This window comes from Aythya ferina, assembly GCF_964211825.1.
Source record: "Aythya ferina genome assembly, chromosome: 1".
Classification (NCBI taxonomy): Eukaryota; Metazoa; Chordata; class Aves; order Anseriformes; family Anatidae; genus Aythya; species Aythya ferina.
The window spans coordinates 3,383,531-3,407,524 of record NC_140296.1 but is presented as its reverse complement, the minus strand read 5'-3'; the positions used below and the strand labels follow the sequence as shown (position 1 = coordinate 3,407,524).

The following is a 23,994-nucleotide window of genomic DNA, read 5'->3' as shown; positions in this document are numbered from 1 at the left end:
TTCAGAAATTCTTGAAAGCCAGGTGAGGTTTTTCAAAAATAAGCCTCCAGCAGTTTAGGGGAAAGTGTAATAAGATTGAAAATCCTGCAGTGAAGGGGAATAGCTGAATGTCAAAATACTTGATCCTCTTTTTCTTCATTTACACAGTGGAAACAGTCATTTTCACTATCAAAAATGGGCCTCCAGAAGAACCAGAAAGCTGTAGAGCAATCTGTGGGAAATACTGAGGCTGCATGCCTATATGGAAGAGATTAGGGACTGATTATTAGGATGCTGATCTGTAGGATGTCCCTGAAGACTGGTTAGGGCCTTGGTCCAATTTCTTCTTGTGTTTAGTTCTCAGCAGACAGACGATGTTCCAGGAAAAGCTGTCATAATAACTTCTTGGTACCAACCTGGGCAAGAAGCCCCAGCACAGAATGAGCTGGCCCTTCACTTTTTTTTTTTAGTTAAAGATTAAATTCTTATTTCTGAACCACAGAAGTGTTTGCAGTTGCTGAATCCAGTTCCAACGCAACTCAGCATAAGGGAGCTGTGCTGATGTCTCTTTTGGGTTTAATTTGGTGCTTCTGAATTCAACCAACTACAGGATTTAATGATAGTTGTTCATCTAGGCTCCATCTATATCAACAGACAGAGAGAGGCATCTCTTATCATACAGCAAGTGGAAATGGATCACGTCTGTAAATTCCTCTCTTTTTCCCATGACTATAGAGGGAGCCTTGAGGGCTGACTCAGGCTAGGTACTTAACTTGTAAAATCAGTTTTGCCATACAGAAAATCCAATTTATAGCACCGTGGGTCTGGTTTTAGTCCCATTAGATCTCTTTGTCTACGAACTGGCACAGCCAAGCTTGTGCATCCCAAATTTATTGAGTCCAAGCTGCTTAAAGAAGCCTGTTAGGCAAACAGTTTGCACACTCTATGCAGAAATGCCAAAGTTTATTTATGTCCTTTTCATCTCCACAGATTGGGACTTTTCTTGTCCTTGGCTTCTCTATCACAGCCCTCTTCATATTATCTGTACTCTGGGGTGATCAGTGGAAAACAGTCCGCCTCTCGTTCCAGGTAAGAGGTTTGTTTGAAAGGAGGTTATTTGAAAAAAACACTAAAACACTGCTTTCTTGAAGTATTGTGTGGCAATCAGTGGAAATTATTCCATATGGTAAATGTTTTTCACATGGGTTTTCTTGGCAATCTGTGCAGTTTTGCATAAACTTTTATTAAGACTTAACATTTCCCATAGGAAGGAAGGAGCCAAGACCTGAAGTTTGGTATCAAGCTATCTGTTTGATGTATTATATCTCATTTTTGGAAGTCACGTCCTGTTTTTTAACTTTTTTGGCAAACCTGTTGTAAGTGCACTGTTAATTAGCAGGTACTGAGGGCAGGTAAATCAGACCCTTTGGCTGGTGGGGTTACTGGAGCAAGAACTCACTCCCTACTCAGCTCATGCCAGTTCAGCAGCTTTTAGCATTAGCCCAATTTCAATCTCCTGTGACCCAGAAGAGCTTCATCCCTTGAGGATAGAAATCAGGGCTAATGCTCTGGCAAAGGTAAAGAGGAAGTTTCAGCTTCTCCTCCCCTTTTCAGTCTCTAGGGGAGGAGGATGGAGAGGAGACACAAAATCTTTTGGGTTTCCCACAGGTGTGGTTTATTTTGTGTGTTCGTGCCCTTTGAGATGCTTCACCTGGCCTCCTGCTGCTATTCCCGAAGGACACGAGTCTTTTGCAGATCCTGTGTCCTGTCCACTAGCCCTGCATAATTATCTCAGATATCCTGGCTATCTCAGGTGGCACCTTTGTTGATGCAACTGCATCCTGCTTCTGGTCAAAAGAAGTTGGCATCAGGTGTCCAGGGCAGACAGTATCACACACGATGACACCTCTCAATGACTTCTGCTTTCTCCAAACCTTAAATTTTAGAAAACTGGGCATGGACCAAGTGATAGGAAAGGCTGAGGAAACTCCAGTTTGTTGACATTAGATTGATGATTTAGTTGCCGTGGAGATGACTGTTGCCTGGATGAGGTTGGATTGGATTAGACTGGATTAAAAATGCTGCTCCCTGGAAGATGTTCACAGGTTTTTGTGTAGCAGTAAAGGTGATTGTTTGCCAAACCATCCTGGACAAGGACTGACTTGTCCCTTTTGGCTGGTTGAGAGGAAAGGAGAGCTTTATACTGAAGTGAGGAGCACTCCAACCTGGGTGTGGGAGATAATGAACTGCTGGTGTCCACAGCAGGAGCCCATCTATGTGGGAGGCTGCAGCTGTGTTGGGGCTTGTTTCTGTCTATATCCACACTTCATCCTTTGAATAAAATCCTTTTTTCTCCTTGCCAGATCACAGCCCCCTATCTCCACATAGGGGCAATAACCATCATGGTCCTCCTCTCCTGGCCCATGGCTCTGTATGCCATCAGAGCAGATAAGAAAGGTACAGTAGCTCTGCTTCCAGCTCCCTGTATGACAAAAGACACTTGTCAGTGTGGAAAATCAGGAGTGCAGGAGCCCTTTCCTCCCATATCCACACTCCAGCTGGAGGTGAACTTTAATTTTTGATTATTCCAGAGAAATTAGCAGGCCTGGGGCTTATGCCAGGCATTGTCTTGGGTCTGCCTATATCTGATAGTGATCTGCATGATACCTTGCAGAGTTTTGGCGTATACCAAGGTAGTGACAAGCCCTAAAGATAAGGAGATTAGCTAAAGTCCCCAAGTTCTAGATCATGGATGGAAATTTTGTCAGCCCTCTGAAGAAGTGAGCAGCCAGTGGCTGAAATTGCTATGCTCAGCTTCACTGTCTCAGAAAGTCAGTCCAGAATAGAGAATCCTAGGAAAAGCCAGATGAGTTGGGGAGAAGAGCTTTCAAATTGGTTGTTAAAGGATTTTGTTTTCCTTTCTTGGTGTTGAGAGCTCCAAGAAGGGTAAGGAAAGGAGTCAAGAACAACTGCTCAAGAGCCTGGCTCTGGCACCAGCTCTTTTTCTCTGACCTAATTTCTCCATATTTTCAATGTTGTCTACATGACACCCATCTGTGGATGTGGCTTTGTACCAGAAACCATTGGCCTCAGACAGAATAGGCTGGTGGGAGCATTTCTTTTTCCGCCTAGGAATTTCTCTACATTTAATTGCAGCTGGGGGTAGGGAGGAACATTTTGGGACCCAAGACTTTACATCCCACTGTGCCTATTGGTCACTCAACTTCATACGTTGGCTTGGTGTAACCCCAAGTTCTTTCAGAGCCAGTGATACAGTGTGCAGAGGGGTGGTGGTACCCACCTAAAAAATCAATTTTGGTGCATAGGTGCTTCTCAGAGGAACTGTTTCATTCTCTGAGGTGAAGGTTGTCCACTGGGACTCTTGAGTAACATGTCAACAGACTCCAAAGACCATAGGTAATGACTTGGCAGGTTTCTGAGATGCAGTACCCATGCAGTCAGTAGGATGTCACGTACAGAAAGCCACTAACAGCAGTCTGAAGGAACCAGGGAAGCATTCTCCTGGAGGGGATGGAGCACAACTGGAGGAGAAAGGTTCCTCCTCTTTTTTTTTTTTTTATTTTTTTTTAATGGGGAATGAAACTTTAAAATGTTGCCTGCTCTTATCTGAGTAAGAAAAAAATAAAAAGCATCCTTCTTTTGAGGATCATCCCTCTACAGGTGGGGGAAATTGCGTTGCACCATCTCTAAAGAAAAAGAAGTGAAGGCTGTGTCTTGCTGGAAGGCATAGGGAGATGCAATTGCAGCACAAAACTTGCAATCCTAGCCTAAACAGCCCAAATCCTTCTTTGTCCTGGACTGTATTGTTTGGACAGACGGTGAAAATTAGGGGAAGAAGGGATGGAAAATGGGATGGGACAAAGCCCAACAGTTATTTAGCTGGAGGGCTGTGTTAAAAGTCACACCGCAAGGCAAACACTGTGCTACCAAATGGATTAACTCTAGCATTCCTCCTTCAAATTTTTGCAGTTGTTCAGGTGGTAATTGTTGGTCCATACCTGGCTATCCTTCTCTTTCTTTTCTTGATACCTCTGGGGATGTACTCGCCTTGCATCAGAGAGGTGGGGACACTTGGACCAAAGCCAGCCCTCATTGGACACCGCGGAGCACCCATGGTAGGTTTGCAGAAGCTATTTTATATAATTTCTTCATCCTGGGAGTTGTTGCCTTCATCATCATCATTTTTATTTTTTATTTTTCCTAAGAAATCAGTGGAGGGTGGAAGGGGAGACATTTCAGTTTGGAGCTGCCAGCCAAATGATCACTGTGTGGGTTTGCTAACAGGGAACATGGTGGGTTTGGTGGCTAAGGTGGAAGAAAGCAAACAGGTGACTTTAATGAGATAATGGTGGTCCCTTAATACAAAATGTGTTACAAGGAGACAGAAAGTATTTACAGAGTCATCCAGAGTATGTCTAAAGCCAGTCTGCTTATGGCCTTTTTTTTTTTTTTTTTTCCCCAGCTGGCACCAGAAAACACTGAGATGTCATTTCAGAAGACAATTGAACATGGTGGGGATGGTCTTGAAACAGATGTCACCATTAGGTAAGGGGAAAACATCACACCTCCCAAAGCAGATATTTCTTTTGTTGCCTTTGGAGCCATGTAACGTTGGGCAATTTGGTTCTGCCAACGGCTGGAAGAGGGTTCCTCAGCTGATGCATGATGCTAAGGGCTGTGGGACATGGCTCTTCTTAATAAGCTTTTATCTAACAATCATTACTTCTACAGGATATTTTAAGCACTTCTGCAACATATAAAGACAAGTCCCTACTGTGGTCTGACTTCCAGGCCTCAGTGAAGGTTTTATCAGGCCTAGAAACCACCAGAAAATTGTGGTTAGACCTATGCTGTCATTGTCGTAATTATTAGACCTTTAATTACCTTAGTGTATGGGACTCTTTGCCATGACCTTCTGACCTACTGGGCAGGATTAGCAGTTTCTAGGCACTGAGTAACTAAAATACTAATACTTAGGTGTTCTATTAATAAAGACCTTTCTATAAAAGAGAATTTTGCCTTCCTATCCATTTAAACTTCAGTCCTCTGAAACCTGTAGAGGCGCTCTGGTGTCAGCAAAAAGAGCCTTTGGCCACAAGTTACTACCCATTTTCTTTTAGGGGCTGACAGGCATCAATGCCACCATCTCCACTTTGCCCCTGAAGGAAACGAGTCACAGTGAGGTGCAGCTTCACCAAGGTCACCCAGCAATATTTAAGCTTGGAATAGCTTGGTGTCTTGGTGGCCCAGACGTTGTTCTCACCTGGTTTGACTCTGCTTGTGCCATGAATGATCTCCACTCCAGGTGACCTGAATTCTTGCTCTCCAACAGCTACGATGGCGTTCCTTTCCTCATGCATGACAGCAGCTTGAGGAGGACAACCAACGTCAAGGAGGTCTATCCCAATGACACTGCTCAAAATGCAGCCTTGTTCTCCTGGGATGCCCTGAAGGAATTGAATGCTGGAGCATGGTTCCTTAAGGTAAGCACCATAAATGACTGTGATGTTGTAGAAGAGACACCAGCTGGCTACAGCTTATTAGTATGAAAGAAGAGAAACTTTTTGTTGAGCCCAGACTTAAAGTCAGTAGAACTCCATCAGCTGGGGTCTCCTTGCTTTGTCCCTTTGGCCTTTAGGCCCAGGAGACCTATTTTATTTGGCTGGTGGGTGTTCTTGTATCTCCTTATCGTGGCAGCAGCAGAACAGATGGGCTGAAGAAAGAAGAAAACAGCTGCTTGTGCAAGGTGCTGTGTGTAATACAGCTAAAGTGGTGGGACAGAGAATCACAGCAGAGCTAGCTACACAATTTATGTCCCAGAAGCAGTGTCATCTGGGTTAATTATCCCTGTTTCTCAGGTAGAAGAGCTAAGCAGAACAGAATATCCTCACCTATGGAGGGTGGATGTCAAACATTTTCCTTCACAGAGATATGAAACGTTTGCATGCAGCTTTCTACTAGATGTGACTGACTGACTGATTTCATTTTTGTATCTATTTCTTTCTAGGACAAACCCTTTTCATGCATGGGCTCACTGTCAAGGGCAGATCAAAACCAGGCAATGAATCAGTCAATTTACAAGCTAAGTAATTTCTTGCGCCTCGCAGACAGTCAGAATAAACTTGTCATCTTTGATCTCTACCGCCCTCCAGAGAAACATCCTTACAGGTACTCGTGGATCAACAGAACCCTGGAAGTCATCCTCAACGAGTCGGGGATTAGACCCCATCTGGTAGGCTGGCCGCTCTTCTTTGTATCCCTTTTTCTTGTTCTCTGAATTGGGGTCATGCTTGGCAGGACTTCACCAGCATTCAGTCTTTCCCCTTGCATCCCAACTGTTTTCAGAGGCATCATTTGGAATATAGTCCTACTATCAGTACCTCAGCAGGTACAAAGTGGCATAATGCTACAGCAACACAGCAAATCAGAAAGTGTAGATAGACCAGTGATGCCTTAGACCCCTAACTGTGTCTTTTCACCACTGTGATAACTGTCAGCTTACACCCTAATAAGCCACCCCTGCTTATTTTATATATTGCATAGAAACTTCCTGGTTTAAATTAAAGTAGCTGGGAGGCTTTATTGCCTTCCTCCCTCACTGTGAACTCCTTGCTTAGGATGGATGCTAAATCCATGTGGAGCAGGTTATACATCCATTGATTTCCAAAGTTAGGCTGATCCATATCTGCTCCCATGCTAGGAGGATGGGAGAACAGAGTATTTTCTGTTGCCTTTCCCATTTTTTTTTTTACTTCACCAAAGTAGCCTTTTCATTCATTTCAAACACCACATCTTTTGTTGGGCTGTGTGAAATGTTCTTACTGATTTCAAGTTGATAAGAAGGAACAGTGAATACTGATTTCTTGATGAAAGTGACTTGCAAATTTAAACCGTGAATCTACATGTGCTTTGATCACTGCAAGAACTATATCATTTGACAGGCTGGGTTAAGTCCCTCAAGATCTTATCTTTACTGGATTTGTTTGAAGGGCATAGCATATTAGTGAGCTCACTGTGAATTCACCGAGTCCTCTTGTTGCCTGCAGGTCCTATGGCTGGAGAATGATATGAGGTCCTTTGTTCACTCTGTTGCTCCCGGGTTTCAGCAGACAATGGGCACTAAAGCCCCAGTTGAAGACCTATTGATGGACAATATTGTCAAACTCAATCTGGCCTACACTGAAATGTCCAGTGAAGATATCCGGTAGGTTGCAGTTTCAGCCCCAAGCACTGTTGTCGAGGACATTTGCTTCATGTGTGTGGCAATGCCTCCCTCCAGTGACCAGCTCCAGGATCTACAGCATTTTTGGCAAGAGCTCTTTTAGCTTAAGTGGCCGACCCTGTTACATTTGGGAATGACAAGGTCGAGTCCCTTTGGGTTAGGATCGGCAGGGACAACAAGGCTAGTGTCCTGGTCGGGGTCTGCTATAGACCGCCGAACCAGGATGAGGAGACGGATGAGGAATTCTACAGGCAGCTGACAGAGGTTGCAAAATCATCAGCTCTTGTACTCGTGGGGGACTTCAACTTCCCTGACATATCCTGGAAGCACAACACAGCCCTGAGAAAGCAGTCTAGGAGGTTTCTGGAGAGCGTGGAAGATAGCTTCCTGACGCAGCTGGTTAGTGAGCCTACCAGGGGAGGTGCCCCGCTAGACCTTCTCTTCGCAAACAGAGAAGGACTGGTGGAGGACGTGATCGTCGGGAGCTGTCTAGGGCAGAGTGACCACGCAATGGTGGAGTTCACTATTCTTGGCGAGGCCAGGAAGGGGACCAGTAAAACCGCTGTATTGGACTTTCGGAGGGCTGACTTTGAGCTGCTCAGGACATTGGTTGGTGGAGTCCCTTGGGAGGCGGTTCTGAAGGGCAGAGGGGTCCAGGAAGGCTGGGCGCTCTTCAAGAGGGAAGTCTTAATGGCGCAGGAACGGTCTGTTCCCACGTGCCCAAAGACGAGCTGGCGGGGAAGAAGACCGGCCTGGCTCAACAGAGAATTGTGGCTTGATCTTAGGAGGAAAAAGAGGGTTTATAAGCTTTGGAAAAGTGGGCAGGCCACTAAGGAGGACTTTAAAGAAGTAGCGAGGCTGTGCAGGGACAAAATTAGGAAGGCCAAAGCTCATCTGGAGCTCAATCTGGCTACTGCCGTTAAAGATAACAAAAAACGTTTCTATAAATACATCAACACAAAAAGGAGGACTAAGGAGAATCTCCATCCTTTACTGGATGCGGGGGGAAACTTAGTTACAAGAGATGAGGAAAAGGCGGAGGTGCTCAATGCCTTCTTTGCCTCAGTCTTTAGCGGCAATACCGGATGTTCTCTGGATACCCAGTACCCTGAGCTGGTGGAAGGGGATGGGGAGCAGGATGTGGCCCTCATTATCCATGAAGAACTGGTTGGTGACCTACTACGGCACTTAGATGTGCACAAGTCGATGGGGCCAGATGGGATCCACCCAAGGGTACTGAGGGAACTGGCAGAGGAGCTGGCCAAGCCGCTGTCCATCATTTATCAACAGTCCTGGCTATCGGGGGAGGTCCCAATCGACTGGCGGCTAGCAAACGTGACGCCCATCTACAAGAAGGGCCGGAGGGCAGACCCAGGAAACTACAGGCCTGTCAGTTTGACCTCAGTGCCAGGAAAGCTCATGGAGCAGATCCTCCTGAGAGTCATCATGCAGCACTTGAAGGGGAAGCAGGCGATCAGGCCCAGTCAGCATGGCTTTATGAAAGGCAGGTCATGCCTGACGAACCTGATCTCCTTCTATGACAGAGTGACGCGCTGGGTGGATGAGGGAAAGGCTGTGGATGTGGTCTACCTTGACTTCAGCAAGGCTTTTGACACCGTCTCCCACAGCATTCTCCTCAAGAAACTGGCTGCTCTTGGCTTGGACTGGCGCACGCTTCGTTGGGTTAGAAACTGGCTGGATAGCCGGGCCCAAAGAGTCGTGGTGAATGGAGCCAAGTCCAGTTGGAGGCCAGTCACTAGTGGCGTCCCCCAGGGCTCGGTGCTGGGGCCGGTCCTCTTTAATATCTTCATCGATGATCTGGACGAGGGCATCGAGTGCACCCTCAGTAAGTTCGCAGATGACACCAAGTTAGGTGCGTGTGTCGATCTGCTTGAGGGTAGGAAAGCTCTGCAGGAGGATCTGGATAGGCTGCACCGATGGGCTGAGGTCAACTGCATGAAGTTTAACAAGGCCAAGTGCCGGGTCCTGCACCTGGGGCGCAATAACCCCAAGCAGAGCTACAGGCTGGGAGAGGAATGGTTGGAGAGCTGCCAGGCAGAGAAGGACCTGGGAGTGATGGTGGATAGTCGGCTGAATATGAGCCAGCAGTGTGCTCAGGTGGCCAAGAAGGCCAACGGCATCCTGGCTTGTATTAGGAACAGCGTGACCAGCAGGGCTAGGGAGGTGATCGTCCCCCTGTACTCAGCTCTGGTGAGGCCGCACCTCGAGTACTGTGTTCAGTTTTGGGCCCCTCGCTACAAGAAGGACATCGAGGTGCTTGAGCGGGTGCAGAGAAGGGCGACGAAGCTGGTGAGGGGCCTGGAGAACAAGTCCTACGAGGAGCGGCTGAGGGAGCTGGGCTTGTTCAGCCTGGAGAAGAGGAGGCTCAGGGGTGACCTTATTGCTCTTTACAGATACCTTAAAGGAGGCTGTAGAGAGGTGGGGGTTGGCCTGTTCTCCCACGTGCCTGGTGACAGGACGAGGGGGAATGGGCTTAAGTTGAGCCAGGGGAGTTTTAGGCTAGATGTTAGGAAGAACTTCTTTACAGAAAGGGTTGTGAGGCATTGGAACAGGCTGCCCAGGGAAGTGGTAGAGTCACCATCCCTGGAAGTCTTCAAAAGACGCTTAGATGTAGAGCTTAGGGATATGGTTTAGTGGAGGGCTGTTAGCGTTAGGTTGGAGGTTGGACTCGATGACCTTGAGGTCTCTTCCAACCTAGAAAATTCTGTGATTCTGTGATTCTGTGATTTTGGAGTTGAAGGACTTTATTTCACTCCAACTCTTTACTCTGTGTATGGCCAGGAGGTAGCATATGTAATTGCACCCTGCCTTGTCCAAGTCCATATTTACTTGACCGGGATCTGAGGATTTTCTAACCAGAACTCAGGTGTCTCCTGGTTTCTACACATGCCATCCTCAATATTGCTAATAACGAACCATGGAGAACAAAAAAAAACCCACAACTATTTAACCTCCAATGGCCTCCACAAATGTCAGTGCGAGTGCATAATGGTGTGGTGAGAGAACAAAATACCATCTGCAAGAGTGTTGTGGAGACTTCATTATTGTCTCTGTTGCTTGGGACACACTAACAAAGTACTCTCTCCAGTGGAAGGCTCCACATTTATTGAAGGATTCTCCAAAATGATTGTCTTTCTTACATAAACAGTGATATTTTTAAAAACCCACATGAAATGTCTTACCTATCCAGCTCTCCTTCTGTATATAGGATTTCTTTTTCTTTTCCCATGCTCAAAAGCATTGAAAAGTAATTAAAAACAATTATAAGAAAATGGTTAGCCCTTTGGATAATAATCATGTTCATGTTTTCTTAATGATAATTTTCCCAACATTTACAATGCTAGGTAGATCCATCTGGGTAAATCCTGGGCAGACTGTAGATAAATTTACATGTGCTCATACTGATGATACATTCCCTTAGTGTTATACAGAGAAATGGTATCACTTCATATTAAATTTCAGTAACTTATAAGGACTTCACAAATAGCCAGCTGTTGCTGCACACATATGAAATGTGAACAACGACCTTTAAGATTATTTTAAACACACTATTGGGAAATGACAAATGCGTTTTTAGGTGAAATACTGAATATGAGTTGGCAGCCCCCAGCTGGATTGGGATTGTCCCCCTAGGCCCTGCTCTCGGGAGGCCCCCCCTGCAGCGCTGCGTTCAGCTCTGGGCCCAGCACAAGGACACGGAGCTGCTGGAGCGGGCCTGGAGGAGGCCGCGAGGATGCTCAGGGGCTGGAGCAGCTCTGCTCTGGGGACAGGACGAGGGGCAGCGGCTGGAGCCTGGCAGGGGGGAGGCTTCGGGAAGAAATTGGGAAGAAATTCTGCCCTCTGAGGGCGCTGAGGCCCTGGCCCAGGCTGCCCAGAGGAGCTGGGGGTGCCCCAGCCCTGGCAGTGCCCAAGGCCAGCTGGAAGAGGCTCTGGGCAACCTGACCTAGCGGGAGGTGCCCCTGCCCATGGCAGGGGTTGGAATTAGATATTATCAACCAATTACTGGCTTGTTGGGCTTCCTTTCTGTTCCTGATCTACGTCCCATAGCAAATTAGGACAGAATTGCCATACAGAATTGCCAGCTCTCCTTGATTCAGCCCCAAGGAAGTACTAACCTCCTTGCTTTTCTTAATGAAGGCAATTGCCTCTTGGTCTTTTAAAGGAAATACGCGGAGGCAAACATCACCACCAACCTCTATGTGATCAATGAGCCGTGGCTCTTCTCCCTGGCGTGGTGCTCGGGGGCACACTCTGTGACCACTAATGCCGTCCACATGCTGAAGAATCTCAGCCAGCCCCTCTTCCTCATGGTAAGCAGTGATCCTCCCTTGTTCTTGGGGTACAAAATAGGAGTCAGATATTCATGGGTACCTTTAGAGACCATGGTTCGATTCATAAATGGATTAAGTCCCTCTGCATGCAGACGGATTTAACGTGAGCCTGTTTCACCTCATTCCTGTGAGCCACTCCAGGTATCATCATCCCCCTTTCCTGGTTCTTCTTGGCCCATGGAGAAGCACCCTAGTTGGCTGGACTTGGAGACTCAGGCCTGACATGAGGGAGAAATAAGTCATACTGAGACTTGTCTAGGGTTAAAGGAAGGAGCCTTTGAGGGCACATGCGGATACTGCACGAGGATTTCAATTTCTAAGCTTCTAAAGAACCTTATTGCTGTCAGAAGTTCCTAAATCCCAGGAACTCCTGCATTCCTTCAGAAACTTGGTCTGCGGAGCACCTGGGGCACTGGTCTCACCAGAGTCCCTGCGTTCAGCTTACCTCTCTGACTGACTGGTTTCACACTCTTGAAGTAGATTTTACAGTGCTCCCATCCAGCAAACTGCATCATTTCAGTCCATTCTGAGGGCAGGGAAGGTCTGATGTGAGGACAAACCTTCAGATTCTCTTGGACTTGAAGCAGGAACCAACACAGCCCCTCTGTGGTTTTCACTAAAGGACAGTTTTTCCAGGAGCAACCAGAGGCCATCTGTTAATATTAATGTCATAGGCAAGCAAAGAAAACCACAGGGCCTGCCTGTCCAAACAAGTCCCTATTGTATTCACTGCGATGTGGTCCAGTCTCCGTGGCCACGCAGCAGTCTTGTTTTTACTGACTAATGATTTAGCACCAACACCCTCTGGCAGGCGACCTCTTTCAAATGCCACCAAATATCTCAAAACCTTCACATGCACACCAGGGAGCTGAATTGCCATGATCAAGAAGCGAGGAGGGGATAGAGCAGCTTTCTTGCTTGTTTTAGGGTCCTTGGTGTTGGACACGTCCTCTGTTGTTCTCTTCCAGACGCCGCAGCAGTACAACATCATGTGGATCCTGACGGACCTGGCCTCTGTGCTCCTCATCTCACTCATCTTCGCTCTGCACTGGTAAGTACTGAGCTGATAGCGGCTGTGCTAGCCTGATCTCTTGTCCCCCTCGGAGGAATGAAGGGATGCTTTCAGTGACCTGAAGGTTTAAAACTTCTTTAGAGGACATCTTCCTCTTCAAGGATTAGGAATAATTAAAAAAAAAGGCCTTGAAGTTTCCAAAAACCTCTGCACTGCTCCTGCTTGCTATATATTTCCCTTTCCTTTTGGGAACTCAGACATTGCCTACCCAAAGGATTCAGTGCAGACTTGGTGGGTTGAGAGTAGCAGCAGAATCCAGTTGTCAAAGCTGGAAAACAAACCGATTTTTCTATTTTTCCTATTTAGATTATTTGGACTTTGGATGTAATCTAGGAGGAGAGCGCTCCCTTAATATTTGTGCACCTCATGTCTCTTTGCATATGTCAGGGCCACTGAGGAATCCATCCTCACAGATGAACATATCCAAGTGTCACAGACACTGTATTTTCTTTCCTCCTGTGCTGTCCAAGACATTATCTAGGTTCAATTATGGAGAAACTGGGGTCAGGCTGCTGGATGCTCAGCTCTGCCGTGGTTAACAGCTCTACGTGGATGACAGCTCTGCTTTTGCTTGGGAAGGATGGAGAGGGCTTAGTGCCTTCAAAATGCTGTTTTACACGTGAAACGTGGACACTTAGACATCCCAGCTGGGCACCAGGATCCCTTCTCACTAAAGAGCTGAGCAAACCCCAAATACCAGGCCTGACAAAGTAGAAAAAGGGTGATCAGGGCTCCAGGGAGCTGCGGGGGGAACCGCAGCAAGCAGTGGCCTGATCCAAGCACTTTGCCCCTGGCAGGTGGCGAGAGAGGAGTTTCTCCTGCTGTGCCCACGATGGTGGCTCGATGCTGGAGAGCGGCACCTACAACAAGTTCAGGACGGGTGAGCGGGGCGAGGAGGGGCAGGAGATGGATCCTGCTCGGGGTCACCTCTGTGGGGGCACCGGGGGCCTGCCGGGTGGGTTGGTGATGGGTGCCCACGTCGTGGGGAAATAGTGATGGGTTATCTCAGCACGGGGGAAGTGCTGTGGTTCCTCCCCGGTGATGAACATCGCTTTTCATCAAAGCCCTGAGCAACCTGAGCTCTGCTTCAAGCAGAGGTCGGACCAGAGAGCTCCAGAGGTCCCCTCTGACCTGCATTGCTGTGGGATGCTGTGAAAAGGGAACACAAAGGCACTGAGCACTCTCAGATCTCTTGGGGATACCCCGATGCTCCAGGTTTCTGGACTAAAGGAGCAGACAAAATGACCCAACTGCAGGATTTTTTTATTTTTTAATTTTGGCCAAGCTGTTTGCTCGTGACAGCTGGCAGAACAGCTGCAGGTGTGTCAGTAGCTCACTGCTCGTCTTCTGTTGCAGAGCTCAGCAACATGCCTGCTGTCGTGGCCTGACAGGGGCAAGGAGGAGGCGCAGACCTGCTGTCTCGCAGAGGATCGGAGAGTGAAGCCTGCCCAGAGGGTCTGCCTGGCAAGGAGGAGCCATTTCCCATGCCTGGCAGGGGTTCCCGGGGTGTAGGGGAGCACGGATGGGGCTGTGTCCATGACGAAGCTGTGCACTATGGTGAAAGGATTAAAATTCCCCAGCAGCATTCATGTAGGAACCACCACTTCACCCTGAGCCCACTGCTGTCTCATCCTGTAGGCCCTCCTGCAGCGCATAAGCCCTCTGTTTGTGCAGCTTTGTTTTATCCTCGCTGCAAACACCCTCTGGTCCTCCTTGCCCTTGGCTGCCCACATTTCTCCAGCCTCCTGTCCACCATCTCCCTTCCTCCTCTCAGGTCTTCTCCAGCCCCAGGAGCTCGCCAGCCCCACCATGATGGTCAAGTGCTGCTGGGTGGCCCACCAGGGTCTGTGCCTCTCCATAACACAGGCAGGGACAGCTCAGATTTTCCTTTCCCCTCCTCAAGCCCTGCCATAAACCCAAACGGGACAGGCTTCATCCTGGCTGTAGGTGAGGGAGTATTTTCCACAGGTGTTAAAGGATTTCTTGGTGCCTTGGCCATGTAACCACTGGGACAATAACCAGGAGCACAACACGTTTCTTCGTGGAGCTGGGTGTGAGCTGGCTCCATGAGGTGTCCAGTTTGCTTTTCCCTTGGGAAGGTCTTTGTTACCTGGTCTGCATCCTGGCATTTATTCTGATTTTCGTTTCTCCTGGTGGCTGCTGGCACATATGGGGGAGGAATTCCATGCCCATGCAAGGGAGGTGTGAGCATCTCCAGGTTTAAGCCATACATTTCTACTTGAACAGGTAATAAAACACTTTTTTTTTTTTCTTTTGTAAATTGTAAGTGATGTTTTAAATACAGTTTGGCTCTCCAATCCTCTTTTGTTCTTATTCCAGGGGATTGGGAAAGGGGAAGAATGTGGCATTCAGATCATCATCATTCAGAGGGGTGTTTCTGCTGAATGAACACATTATAAATGAAAGGTGAAAGGGAAGTACAAGGTTTCAAAGCTGTGTTGATGAGCCCTCAAACCTTTCCAAGCTTGCAATTTTGGAGTATTTTGGAGGCTAGATGTGCAAAAAAGCAATAGCTTCCTTTGGAAAAGGGCAAAAGGATCGGTGCAGAGCAGCTCTAGATCTATGAAGCATGCAGAAAGCTTCTAATGATGGTGTTAGCTCCCTACCCACCTCCTTAATTTTCTTAATTTTTGTGTCAAGCTCCCCATTGCTGCATATTCTCACCAGGAGCCCCATTCCACACCAGGAGTCCTCTCCCTGCTGAGGACCTGGGGGCCCTGATCCCACCCATGGAGCCACCACCACGACCGCACAGTGCAGGACAGCCTCCCGCGAGCCATTTTATGCCTTTTAATGAGAATATTTCACTTGGACATACGTTTTTTTTTCATGTTACATTGCTCGGTGTGAATACAAAGAGGCCAGCAGATGCTAATACATATGACACACAGGCACACACACACACAGAGTCCCAGCACCCTCTACGTGGTGGGGTGCACGGGAGGCCAACAGGGCTGTGAACGAAGGGATGAGGGTGGCAGTGGGGGAAAGCTGGCCCAGACCAGCACTGGAGAACATTTCTAGGCTGCATCGTCTACTGAGCATGTTCTGGGAGGCAGGGGTGGCTGGAGGCTCGTGGTGGTGGTAAGGGGGATCTCCTAGCAGCCCTGGCTGGCTGGCAGATGTCTACAAGCAGCATTTTGTTTGCTTTGGTGGAAAAACCGAGGTCCAAAGCCACTGCTGCATCCCCGTCAGGTGCTGTGCTCCTGGCAGCCTGGCAGGCAGTGCTGTTGGGGGACTGAGCCCAGCAAGGGTTACTGGAGCTTAACTGGTTAGTGACACCAACATCAGATCTCAGTGGACAATTCTCACCCCTCTTGATGCCACCTGCCCAGGCACGTGCTCCTCTGAAGCCTGGATTTTGTAAAGGCACCCGATGCTCCGGCAGATCAGCAGGGCCAAACAAAGATGGAGAAAAACCCACCGAAACCACGAGCCTGCCCTCTCTGAGAGTGCGTCAGGCTCCAACCAGGACGGGGAGAGAGCCCTTTTATACAGCAACACACACAAAAGCACAACAAAATCATTAAGTTGTTTCCAGCAGCGATGGCCAAGTCCCCGTTTAGACCAGAGCCCTTTCTGCATGTGGGCTTGGCCACAATCTTCCATGAGCAGGAACTTCAAAATCCCTACGTCCACGTTGAAGCTTGCAGTGAAGATCCTCCCAGGGTTAAATTGTCTGGACACAGGGGGGCAAAAGGAGATGAAATCTTCTGAGCTTCACTCCCAGCTGAGCCCTTAGGTTGGGGAAGATGTGCCCCAGTCTCTGGCTGTCACAGTGCCGGGGGGATCCTTGGGCGAGGAATTGTCCTGCAGGTCGCCCTCAGCCCTGAGTCATTGTCCAGATACCGGCACAATTTGCAGGATTATTATTTTTTTTTTTCTTTTTAATATCTTAAAAAATAAATAGAAGAAGAAGAAACAGAACTTTAAAATTTGTTCTTTAAATATTTCCAGCATTGCACGGACAGCACTTCAGTACTCTAGCCTGTTCGATTAGTGGTTTGTTTGTTCTGATTCCTGGTTAAAAGGTGCTCCTCCCAGCCTGCTTTTTCTTCCTGTCCTTAAGAACACGGAGTATTCTCTTGTAATGTCAAAAAAAAAACAAGCCCTGCAGTGTTCATCGGACACCTTTCCAGCACGGACTGGGGCTCTGCTACTCCTCTTCAAGCCTGAAATGCCCATAAGCTCAGCAAAAGCCGTTAGCATCTCGGTAGCTCTCTCCTTACTTAAAATAAAAACACAAACCAAACCAAAACAAGCCACACACACACGCACACACACACAAATCCTCTTCCTGGAGCCTTTGCCATGCCAGCCGTTGGGTTCAGGCAAACGTCCTGCCGGAGTTTCTTTGCTCAGTCACTGCCTGAGAGCGGTGGTGTCCCCTGGAAATCTTTGAGGTTTGAGGTGGATTCGGGGCGCAGGGTGGGGAAGGAGGACGGGAGGTCAGAGATAGTCATCCTCGCTCGAAGGGGAGGTGGTTTTGGAGCCTTCGAGGTCAGAGTCCAGCGAACTCCCTGACGGCGTTCGGCTCATCTTCCACATCTGGGAGGCAAAGGATCTCCCCCAGCTGCACGGGTACCCCACAGACCTCAGCTGGCGAATTAGCCCCATGGCCACCTGCCAGTGGCTTCTTGCAGTTCACTTGCTACCCTTTGCGCTCCTCTGTTTGCTCATGGCTGTTAGCATCTGGCTGATGTACGAGGTCAGAAGATCATCCATCTTGTAGCCCTGGTGAGGAGAGAGAAGATGTTAACCTGCCTTTATAGCACAGCTTGGTCTCTGGCTCATGCCTGTTGAACACACTTGCTACAAGTCGTTAACTTACACATATGTTTCCAGGTCTATTTTTATTCTTTTTTTTCCCTTTTCCACAATTCTTCTTGGGTGATATGGCCCTGACACAAAGGATCAAACACAATTTACAGGGAAGGTCTCTCCCAGGAGGCTGCTGAGGCTAAGGATGTGCGGAGCTTTGGAAGGGGAGTGGATTTTCAAGTGGCCAAAAATAATGTGAACGCCCCAAATTAATAACAACACAGCAGGACTTTTAGTTTTGGCCTGCCAAAGCCAGGAGTTGTTCTAACTGTGCCCTTTAAATCTTTAACACTCCTTACCAGGGATGTCTCGCAGAGCAGCTTGCTTCCCCTCACCAGGTTGCCGATAGTTATATGGAAGTAGGTGTTGCCACTGCTCCAGTTGGAGATCTTGGTGAAGGGGTGAGTGATGAGAATATCCTGGTGGGAACACAAGACTCAAACTCAACACATGAGAGCCTCAGCTTTTATAAAGAGCTGTGGGGACCTTTCACTTCAAGCAGACCAAAGGATGTCTGCTGAAATGAGAATATGCCACAGCCTCACAGGAACAGCAGTGAGGTGCAAGACTGTAGGTCCCCCATTCTTGTGGAGGAGTGCTCTACTGGAAGGTCCATGTGGCTGGTGGAACAACACAGCCTTTGGGATGACCTCTGTAAGGGGTTGGGAGTTGGCTTAGGAGCACCTGGTGAAGACCTCAGTCTCGCTTACCTTGGTTTTGGGATCGATGAGGCTCACTCCATGCTTATTGATGGCAATTAGAAGGATTTCTGGATAATTTGGCTCTGTAGTTTGCTGTTGGAAATGAGATGAATTGGTTAGGGGAAGCGTCGTGCTAAACCAGCCCCTTTCCTATTTCCTCACCCAGTATCTTCTGCCAGCATTTGCATTTACATTTGGCAGCCAAATCACTCTGGGTGGAAAAATCACAGGATATTATTCAGATCCTCTATGCCATCTAATGAACGTGACAGAAATTAAGGTGCCTAAGTTCAAGGATATCACGAACAATTTCAGCATCATGCTTCCAGGCCATGCTTACTGTATGGTCTCTGAGTATGGGATGTTGCAATAAGGTGTCCAGAATTCTTGGACTTCATCACTACTGGCCTCTCCTGCCTGTGATAGGAACTTGGTGCCATGGTGGATGGTCTGGATTGGGTTCACGGTGTGTGCAGGTGTGTGAAAATTACATTCCCCTTTGCCTTCACAAAACGGGGAATGGCTCTCGCCTCCTCAACAGTAAAGCTGTGAGGTTAGACTCAAAGAGGACTGAGATATGTGGATGCTCTGCAATGCGCCCCAATATTGTAAAAAGATAGTGCAGCCATAAATGAATATCTCAGCCCCTTACGGATGGAGAGATTACATCCTTTCCCTGTCTTATCAGCGTTGTTCCAGTCCAGGCACTGGGACAACCCCTCATACCTGAAACCCCTCCGTGATATGGGACTTCTGATATTGGCTCAAAGCTGCGAGGGAACCCCCAGGCAGGGCAGGTGTGCCTTGTGCCTTCACTTACCTTCACTTCAAAGAATGCTGATCCAAATGTAGGCCACTTGAAGATAATCTTTAGGAAGGCAAGCTTGGCTTCTTCTCTCGTTTTGCCTGCGTGCTTGTTGTAGTATGCCACGATGGACTGCAACAGAGAGGACAGCAGAGCTGGAAGGTTTGCTTTGCCTTAAACCAAGGGTTTTTGCAGGAAAGGAGCATCATGCTACAAAGATGGACTATACTACCAGAAACCATAATTGCTTCATGGGTTTTCACTGAGATTCATTAACAAACTACAGCATATGGTGAACCTGTGATCAGTTCTTCCTGCCTATTAGCTCTTCTCAGAGGGCAAGTTTTTTTGGAACAAGTAAGTATTAGTTGGGCCAAGAAAGTCCCAAGTTTAAGATACAAGTTTAAGTCTCAGCAAATGGAAAGGACTTAGAAGATTGTTTCTTGGCAGTGAGACATCTACATTCCATTATGGCCTAGTCTTGTCTGTACCTGTGCCACAGGTCTCCTTGTATAAAGCAGGGAGGATTGCCTTTATGCTCAGAAGTCTGCCTTCAGCAACAAAGCTTTACATGAGACCATCCCCTAGCAGGTGTCCATACAGCACTGCATCCACCACTACAGTCACAGCAATGTGCAGCACACAGCCCACAGCAATGTGTGCGTGTGTCTAAACACATGTACAATGCCTTCTCTTGGTTCTGTTGGAGAAGTTGTGGCTCTGCTAAAGCTCAAGAGGGACCATGGGTCACTCCTTCTGGCAACCTGACTTCAGCACTGAACATCAGACAAATCACACAAGATGCTGGGATTCCCCCCACCAAGCCTGACCTATGACTAAAGCTGCCGTTTTACCCGTTTCCAGTCATCTGGAGAGAGCTGCCGGACGAGGTCCTGAGGCACCAGCTCCTTCAGAAGCTTGGGGATGCTGGGGAAATAGGATTTGTCGTCCTCAAACTTCACCCGGTAGATGAGAGCTGCCAGCTGCAGGACCTCTTCCCGTGTACACTTGTGGTAGCCACGCAGGTACTTTGGTAACTCCTGTATGTGGAAAAAAAACATTCAGAAATAGAGGGGGTGGCCTCAGACCTTCACCCTCTGCTGCTAAATCACATTTTTGGACGTCTCCAGCTCCTGGATATGAGGCTCTGCCTTAGGAACACTCGTAGTAGTTGTACCGAGTGTGGTGGATAGGCAGCTGCTCAGCTGAGACCACACTTGATGTCTAAAGATCCTTTCTGTCCTGAAACATTCTCGTGTTACATGGTGGTCCCTGTGCTAGGTATCAGATGTGTCAACCTACAGTCTTGCTCACCCTCCCTCGTTGCCGAAAATCCAACCCTAGTAATGGACAATTGGAATTTAATATGTTTTTGTTTTTGATTTTTCTCCCTTTATTTTTCCTTCTCATTTTTTTTCAGTCTATTCCCCCATTATGGAAAGATGCTTGAAAATGTGTCATGTAACTATCAAAGCATCAGAGGATATGGTCATATTGGGACAATTGCTTTTTATCCGGGCAAGAAAATAAGGAATATCTGTGTATTTGCATGCATGTATGAGAAAGCTTTGGGACATGCAGGTGTCTTTTGTCAGAAGAAACAAGTGCAGAAGAGCTGCAGCTTCTTGACTTGCTGCTGGGACCATCACGGCTCATGTCCAGGAACAGAGGAGCTGAAAACCTTGTGAATTTGTCCCCACTGCTAACGCTGAGTGCTACTGAGTCCCACTTCTTCCTACTTGCCTAAGAATATCTGTCCAAAATCCCATCTGAGCTGGTTGCCCTACCACGCATGAAGCCTGGTCCTTGCCATACAACCCAACTGCTCTTCGTAGCTCTCTGTTCAAGGCAGGACTTTGTTCTCTTTAAGGTAAAACTTCATGTGCATCTGCACATATGCAGTCTTTCCACCCTAATTCCTCCCAAAGTCTCTGCTGCTACCTCAGGTTCCCAGAGCACCTGGTAATAGTGGAAGATCGAATCTGCCATCGAATCCTTTCCAGGTGTTGTGTTGGTCCACAGCTTTTTCATGAAGAACACTTGGTAGGTGAGGGAAGGCACTATACCTGTGGAAGGAAGCAGGGAGCAGAGCTAAGAGCTAAGGGCTCAAGGAGGGCTGTGCATGACCCAAAAGGGAGAAAAGTCACTGTTACCATCTTTTGCTGGTCTTGCTTTCTTTATCCAGTCCGTCAGGTGTCTCACAAAGTCAAAGAAGAAATCGCCCTCGGGCACACTGATGACCTGGGGGCACAGCACATGGTTACAAAAGCTGAGGAAGCAGCGAGAGGCCACAAGCAGGGTTGGCTCTTGTCCCATCTCCTATGGTTGTTGCTCACTGCTTTGCCTCAATTAGACTTCTGTGCTACAAACTGCTGATGCCAGAAAGCCGTTGCCAACACCTCGCTCTAATTCCACCCATTAATCCTTATTGCACCTTCCTGTTTCCCTGGAGCAATTCATTTCCCTTCCTGATGACTATCTCTGTAGATTTCTTCCAGTTGCCCCAGGCAGCTGTAAGCTTGCACATTTTTCTTAATCCTTATAAACCAGCCAAAACCAGGACACCATCTCAGCCACATGGGTTTTCTACCTCTTTCTCCTGATGGATCCTATCTCCTTTGCCCCAAATCAATGCAGCATCACAGGAGCAGCTACCTGGAGGAGACCAGGCTGGCTCCACCTAATTCACAATGCAGTGACCTCTTTGGGCAAAAAATGACAAAAATGACAACAAAGGCAAAAAAAGAGTGATTCTTGCACTACTCTGGATCACCCAGGAATGCACTGGGCTGCAATTAGTGTGAGATCCTGCACATAGGATGGCTCTGTCTGGATCCCTAAGTCAGCAGGACACAACAGGCTGCCACAGTGCTATCATCAGGCACTAAAGCCACCTGCTCTCAACACAGGAGACCTTTGCCTGTTTGTGTTTTAAGCCTTTTGGGATGATTGCTGTGAAGAACTGAGTGCTTTGGCACCATCTGTGTGGACCACTCACCTTGTCAGAGATTTTGACGAAGAGGCTGAAGCCTTCGGAGGACTTTAGGAGCAGCCTGTTGGAGATGTTCTGGCAGAAATCCTTGGCTTTTGTGCTGGACTCCACCTCAAATGCCTAGAAAGAAGGATTACTGGTCACATAGAAAAAATATTCAGAGTTATAAGAAGTCCCAGGAGATCTGTAAAACCCCGTTACAGAAAAACACGGGCACACACACAGCTACTGGAGAAGAATACCCTCTTCCCTTCGTGGGTGTGCACTGCTTTTCATATAAACTCCCTTAGAAATACAAGAATTTAGTTGTGCCCAAGGGCATGACAGAAAAGAGGAGCAGGCAAGCCTCACTGGAAGATTAATCAGTAGCATGAGAGAGCAGTACCTGCAAGGACATGCCTATCTGCCCCAGCCTCAATTTATCTACCTGCCTTATTAATGTCTAAGATGATTAATGAAAGGTTCCTGAGCACAGATATTATGATTTCTGCGTCATCTCAGGTCAAAACGGGGAATAATTTTAGTTTCCTGCTTGCCAGCTCCCTGCCCAGTCCCTAGGTATGGTTTGGTGGAATATATCTGTCAGTCGAGGCTGCAAATAACTGATGGCCAAGGCCTGTGAACCACTGAGGGCATGGATGGAGCTGAGAACATCCTGTTTCCCTCTTCCTGGGGTCAAAATTTGCAGTGAAGGCTGACTCAGCACCCATATCTGGAGAAAGTGAATGGCAGGAAATCAGACCCCTGAGCTCCAGTCTTCTATCCTGCCTCATCAGGGTAGATAAGGATGGATCTTTCTGACACTGCTCTGTTTCAGACTCTTCTAGGAAGGCTGAATTTTTCTGAATCAGAAACAACAGTAGCCTTTTCTGGGATTTTAATAAGGAAATCAACAGCCATACTGACAAAAATGAAGTTTCCTTCTATTCCATTTACCTCATCAGTGTCATCAGGAAAGTAAACCTTGTGGAAAATCTGGGTGGTTTTGTGTTGAATGGCTTCCACTTCTACGAGATGGGGAGGGTACTTTCTGGATCCATTCCTGCAAAACAGGGAGAGGCAAGTGCCACAGCTTCATCCTCCACCCAAAGTCCTTTTAGTTCATCTTGGCTGAATGCACAGAAAGGCTGTGAGCTTTCACTGTCCCAGAAACTACTACCAAAATATCTCCTACTTGTAATTTCTAATGCATATTTGGATGCTGTGACATGGTCAGGATGATGAGGTCTTTTGGTGCTGTACCTTAGGGCTTTCTGGAGTCTCTGGATGCAGTCTGCTGCCAATGGGTGATGTTTTCGGGACTGCAGAAACCTCTGGACATGGGGCAGGAGGATGTTACTTGGAGGGAAAAGGCCTGTACACAACCACAGCAGCTCCCAGCCTTTCTCTTCACTGTACCTAAACGAGGAGACATCCAGGAGAGAAAAAGTTACTTACAGCATGGACATGGCTCTGTTCTCTGGCATGGGTGGGTGATTCTCAGCTAGAAGGGAGGAGACACGCTTAGACTCCAGACCTCCTTTGCCCAACAGAAGCTAGTGCCTTAGGGCCGAGCAAAACCAATGACTCTTACTTGATGTGGTTGTCTGTAAGCTGCTTCAGGGTCTGGCAGTAGATTTCATCCTTCAGAGGCTCAGCTTTCAAGGCACCTTCAAATATTTGGTCTGTCAGCTCATTGACTGAGCGGGTCCTTTTGGATGGGTAGTCACCCATGTATTTCAGCACTGGTGGGAGGCAGGAGTCAAGGATCAGCTAAGTGGGAGGTTTGGAAAAGCCTTTCTGTTGATGATGTGATAAAAGACATCCCACATTTGACTACAAACGTGTCTGTAATTTGGTGGAGGGGGCACTGTGGTAAGGCTTTAAATTTCTTTAGGAGATGTCCAGTGAGCTCTCTCCCTTTTTCATGCATCATCTCAGTTTGGAAAGAACCACTTTGGCGTTGGGATGTAGGCCCAGGAAAGCTCTGTGACTACTGTGTTCCCTGATCACATACAGTGGTGCCACT

At 47.7% G+C, this 23,994-nt stretch overlaps 2 protein-coding genes across 5 annotated transcripts in view; one reads left to right on the top strand and one right to left on the bottom strand.

Moving 5' to 3' along the window:
• The window catches only part of GDPD4 (glycerophosphodiester phosphodiesterase domain containing 4), a 33,381-nt gene extending 18,417 nt beyond the window's left edge, over window positions 1-14,964 (top strand). For 3 of the 4 annotated variants that reach the window (XM_084532539.1, XM_084532541.1, XM_084532540.1), the window contains 11 exons: window positions 970-1,068; window positions 2,343-2,436; window positions 3,970-4,115; window positions 4,463-4,545; window positions 5,333-5,483; window positions 6,008-6,232; window positions 7,047-7,204; window positions 11,406-11,553; window positions 12,543-12,625; window positions 13,444-13,526; window positions 14,003-14,964. In XM_084532539.1, coding sequence (XP_084388665.1) covers window positions 970-1,068; window positions 2,343-2,436; window positions 3,970-4,115; window positions 4,463-4,545; window positions 5,333-5,483; window positions 6,008-6,232; window positions 7,047-7,204; window positions 11,406-11,553; window positions 12,543-12,625; window positions 13,444-13,526; window positions 14,003-14,034 — 1,302 coding nt within the window. In that variant the 3' untranslated portion in view covers window positions 14,035-14,964. Of the gene's footprint in view, window positions 1-969; window positions 1,069-2,342; window positions 2,437-3,969; window positions 4,116-4,462; window positions 4,546-5,332; window positions 5,484-6,007; window positions 6,233-7,046; window positions 7,364-9,983; window positions 10,508-11,405; window positions 11,554-12,542; window positions 12,626-13,443; window positions 13,527-14,002 lie in introns of those variants that run through there. The other variant, XR_014696916.1, reaches the window with a different exon arrangement.
• Window positions 14,965-15,443: 479 nt separating this feature from the next.
• The window catches only part of MYO7A (myosin VIIA), a 59,155-nt gene continuing 50,604 nt past the window's right edge, over window positions 15,444-23,994 (bottom strand). Inside the window, exons 38-48 of the mRNA XM_084505632.1 lie at window positions 23,560-23,710; window positions 23,229-23,384; window positions 22,923-23,028; window positions 21,993-22,106; window positions 21,148-21,235; window positions 20,954-21,060; window positions 19,849-20,034; window positions 19,010-19,126; window positions 18,199-18,282; window positions 17,788-17,907; window positions 15,444-17,401 (exon numbers count right to left, since the gene is read on the bottom strand). Of these exons, the coding sequence (XP_084361758.1) occupies window positions 17,312-17,401; window positions 17,788-17,907; window positions 18,199-18,282; window positions 19,010-19,126; window positions 19,849-20,034; window positions 20,954-21,060; window positions 21,148-21,235; window positions 21,993-22,106; window positions 22,923-23,028; window positions 23,229-23,384; window positions 23,560-23,710 (1,319 nt within the window). The 3' untranslated portion in view covers window positions 15,444-17,311. The remainder of the gene's footprint in view (window positions 17,402-17,787; window positions 17,908-18,198; window positions 18,283-19,009; window positions 19,127-19,848; window positions 20,035-20,953; window positions 21,061-21,147; window positions 21,236-21,992; window positions 22,107-22,922; window positions 23,029-23,228; window positions 23,385-23,559; window positions 23,711-23,994) is intronic.